This window comes from Ischnura elegans, chromosome 3 (assembly GCF_921293095.1).
Source record: "Ischnura elegans chromosome 3, ioIscEleg1.1, whole genome shotgun sequence".
NCBI lineage: Eukaryota > Metazoa > Arthropoda > Insecta > Odonata > Coenagrionidae > Ischnura > Ischnura elegans.
The window spans coordinates 79053981-79058244 of NC_060248.1; the positions used below are offsets into that span (position 1 = coordinate 79053981).

The following is a 4264-nucleotide window of genomic DNA, read 5'->3' on the forward strand; positions in this document are numbered from 1 at the left end:
GATACTTAGAGATAAGTGAAGAAAATACAAAATAATGAATGAACAAAACAATGAAAATGCCTTTTGAATGTCCTTATAATGCATTTAAGATTTATCCCACTGCCTTAACTTACTTGATTTTGGCTTTGTTGCTTGATGCCTAATCAGCATGCATCGAATTGAAAAGCTTAAAATATGAATTTTGATTGTAAATGGCAATTTATGTTACATTTCAATAATTTCTTTGTAAAGATGTATCATGAGGCTACTTATTATAGTTCAGAAATCAAACTTCATCAAGAGATGCATCATTAGGATTATAATTATTATTCATAGAGAAAATACGTGTATTAACATTTTTCTCCTTGTTTTGTTCTTCTCAGATATGACCAACAAGCCAGGATGCTGGGCCAAAGCGCTAGCTGAGAGGTTTGCAGAGGTCGACTCTGTGTTGTTCTACTACGTCACACAGACAGGTGATGTCCACTTCGGAATCAATGGTGAAGAGAGGGGAGTTTTCTTCACTGGCGTTGAAACCCGAGGTCCGCTATGGGCGGTGTTGGACGTGTATGGCAACTCAACAGCCATCCAACTCTTGGGTAAGTACAGCATGCAATCATCCTCCTTGCCCTTGCACCATCTAGAAATCTTTGATTCCCTGTTCCCATGAAATGGAACTTGAGCTCTCTTTAATTAATTTATGAATGACTCGGGTGCCGTCATCGTAGCATCAAATCATCAGTTTGATACCTGATTAAATGTCCGTTAAAATATATGTTGGATCTATCTAGTATTTTAAAATGCATATTGTGAGGTAGATTTCTTATTTTGGATTCTACCATGCATTTTTCTTCATTCACCTATCTTCCTGACTCTCCTTCAGTACATTTCCTTAATCTCACATCCAGATTTTGCTTACACTTTTAATTTGTTTAATCCATACTTATTTTCATTTTTATGCCATCACCAAAATTTTTTACTCCGTTTAAAGTCCATTCAAATGTTTGAGAGTCTTGCATGAATCTTTCAATCCTGCAAAATAAGGCTTTGCTGGCATAATGTAATCCACCTCTCAACACTGTTGGATCCTCTCTAATGAAACCCTGTTAAACTTCTCATTGCAGATCCACGGCAGCAGCTCAACAATTCCCGCCGCATCCAAGCGCCATGCTCCACTTCCTCTGGTGTGTCGGCATGCCAGCAGGGCCCTTCTCCGTCTTCCTCGACTTCTTCCTCGTCCTCCTCTTCCTCGTCTAACATTGGCATGGTGGACACGGTCTCGGATGTGGACCGCATCATTCCCTCGATCGCCTCCCTCAGCCTGCAGCAGCAACAACACTTGCAGGTCCACCTTCAGCAACAGCAGAACCTTCAGAGGGCCTCACAGATGGCCGAAGGGTTCTCACCCTCATCTGCAGTCACCCCCACAGCGAGTGCTGGAGATGCAGTAGAGCAAGTTCCTGTTCAGCTTTCCCGGTTTCAACCCTCTGGATCCCATTACTCACCCTTGCCATTCCATAGGTGAGTTTCTGTCCTTGTCTAATCTACGTTTCCTCAAGCTTATTTCTAATTGATATCCTTAGGCTCTTTACTATCTATAAGTTATTATGTTCTGAAAACTTTTTTGGTGAAAATATAATAAGAAAATTTATGAAGTTAGGGTTGTCCAAGATATATCTGATTCAAGCCCTGGGGTTTGTGTTTTCATTTTTCATCATAATAACTGGTCTGGAAATAACTGAATAAAATTGACTGGTTATAACAAATTTCATTTTGGATGCTGGAGCTACTGTCTGGCTGTTATTAATATTTTGTACAGTATTTTTTAAAGTTATTGGATTCTATAGATTAAAAGTAATAAGTTGTATTCTTAAGATTATATTTCACTATTTTTTTTCCTAATTTATCATGTGTTTTACATTTACAGAACCCGTGGAAGGAATGTTCGACTAAGCAATGATAGGTGTGTTGCTAGCCGTTTAGATACAGAGTTTTCAAGAGGCTATGTGTTCACATCGAGACCAATTGTCCTTGGTGAAAAAATTGTTGTGCAGGTAAATATATTGTGGATTTACTGAGAATTTTTTATCATAATCTAGCCAGATTAAAATTTTGGCATAAGATTATGTAACTAGATTATCTCAATGGCCACAAAAACCAGACTGAGGATGCTGTAGTTAAGCTTGTTACTAACTTTCTTTTTATGTATTTTGTATAGGTGTTGGCAACAGATGCAGTTTATGTTGGTGCTTTGGCATTTGGGCTGACATCTTGTAATCCATCCCAAATTCCATCTGGAGGAGCTGATCTCCCAGATGACTCGGACCTCCTCCTTGACAGGCCAGAATACTGGGTTGTCAGCAAAGATGTGGCAGGGGCTAGGCCTGAAAGAGGAGATGAAATATCTGTTTGTGTTACTCACCTAGGTAAGGAAGGCTACATTTTATTCCGCTAATAAAGTGTTGTAATCAAATACCTCTTAAATACTTTTTTTTACTTGTTTTGTTCATGTTTAATTTCCTCATTCAATTGCAGGTGAAGTACTCATATCTAAAAATGGATCTCCACCTGAAGTGAGGATGCACGTGGATCATACATTAGAACTCTGGGCATTTTTTGATGTTTATGGAACAACTCAGAAGATTCGGATTGTTGGAAGTTTCATTGAATCACAGCCACCCACAACATCCCCATCTCCTGTGCCTCAAATACCTGCAACCTCAGGTGAGTTCTTCAAACCTTATCTTCAGACTCTCTATCATTGCCCTTTATTATGGAAACATATTCATATTTAACACAATATTTGATATTCTAATGTAGATTATTTCAAGAAATAGCATGTGTACTTTTAGGCGATTTTTGATGGCATATGTCGGTTATTTATGCACAGAGAAGGAGCAAACACATTTAATCTTACTTTTGTGATGCTGAGATCATATGATGTTCTCATGATTCATTAGTTATGATAAATATGCTATAATTTTTCATTGAATTTTTATCATCTATTTTATGCTGAAACTTATTTTGTACTTTTTCTGTTACGAATCAATCTTATTGAACCTGATGGACTTGATTTTTAATAAATTCCATTTTAAAATTTTCAGGAATGTCTTCCTGCATAGCATCATCATCGCCTGCGACATCATATCCCAATTCTCGGCCGTCAGAGCAGCAAATGCAAGCTCCCAACCTGAGCAGGCTGAGGGTCTGCCTGCCCTCTTCATCGGATCACCCGACGCCCCCACCATATCATCCGGCTCCGAGCGTAGTGCTCACTCCCGTGGCCTCAGTGTCCGGCACCACTAGTCCTTCCCCAGCCCACCCCAACCACCACCCTCATCATCATTCCTCACACCACCATCACTCATCTTCGCATCAGTCCTCACCCGCATCGTCATCGGCATCTCCGACCCCCGGCAGCGGCGTCTTGGTCGTCAACCTTCCTCCTGCCCAGTCCAACTACTTGAACCAACAGCAGCAGTCTTCCCAACAGCCCCATGGGCACGGGAGCCAACAGTCGCATCAGGGATCGCAGCAGTCTGGCCATCACCAGAATCATCGCATGCCACACATGTCGTCCTCGTCTTCCCTTTCTGTGGTGGCGATACCTCCCTCTGGGTCTGGGACGCTGCTCTCCACTTACAGCCACACATACATTGAGGTGAGCTCGGTGAATTTTTTTTCAAGTGTTCTTTCTGAAGCAAAATAATGGATCTAGTTAAAGCTCAGTGGATTCGTTAATTCGTTATTGTAATGCTCGGTGAGAAAATGGAATTTCTTTATTGAACATGATATTATGTGTATGAATTATCCATTGTTTACTTTTATTAATCTTGGAAAACTGCTAAAAAATCAGCTTGAAAATTATTACTACTTAAAATCCATGGAAGTTTTAATACCTAAATGAAATAGCAAAAAAATACTCAACTTCTTGAAATTTTACTCGGGGATTTCTCTGGAATACTAATTTTTGTGCGTGGAACATATGCTTGGCATTCATGAGGAATTCCTGGCCTGAACTTAACTGAATTCATGCACATGTTCAAGATTATTCATTCTTCAGATTTAAAATTCAGTTTGCTCCAAGCAATAGTTTTTTTATCTCACTTGGCAAACACTGTGTGGAAAATTATGTTCCCACTTAACTTTTACTTGACAACATCTTAGAAAAATTGCCATGTATACACAAAAATTGTCAAATTTATTTTCCTATGTCACGTTCATATGGTAACTATATTTTTAAAGTGCATGTATCTAAAATACCTGTTCTCTTTTGACTTTACAG

At 39.4% G+C, this 4264-nt stretch overlaps 1 protein-coding gene across 4 annotated transcripts in view; it reads left to right on the forward strand.

Moving 5' to 3' along the window:
* The window catches only part of LOC124156050 (protein neuralized), a 567572-nt gene that overhangs the window by 561037 nt on the left and 2271 nt on the right, over positions 1 to 4264 (forward strand). For all 4 annotated transcript variants that reach the window (XM_046530350.1, XM_046530351.1, XM_046530348.1 and 1 more), the window contains exons 4-9: positions 363 to 578; positions 1104 to 1500; positions 1907 to 2033; positions 2198 to 2405; positions 2515 to 2703; positions 3084 to 3640. In XM_046530350.1, coding sequence (XP_046386306.1) covers positions 363 to 578; positions 1104 to 1500; positions 1907 to 2033; positions 2198 to 2405; positions 2515 to 2703; positions 3084 to 3640 — 1694 coding nt within the window. The remainder of the gene's footprint in view (positions 1 to 362; positions 579 to 1103; positions 1501 to 1906; positions 2034 to 2197; positions 2406 to 2514; positions 2704 to 3083; positions 3641 to 4264) is intronic.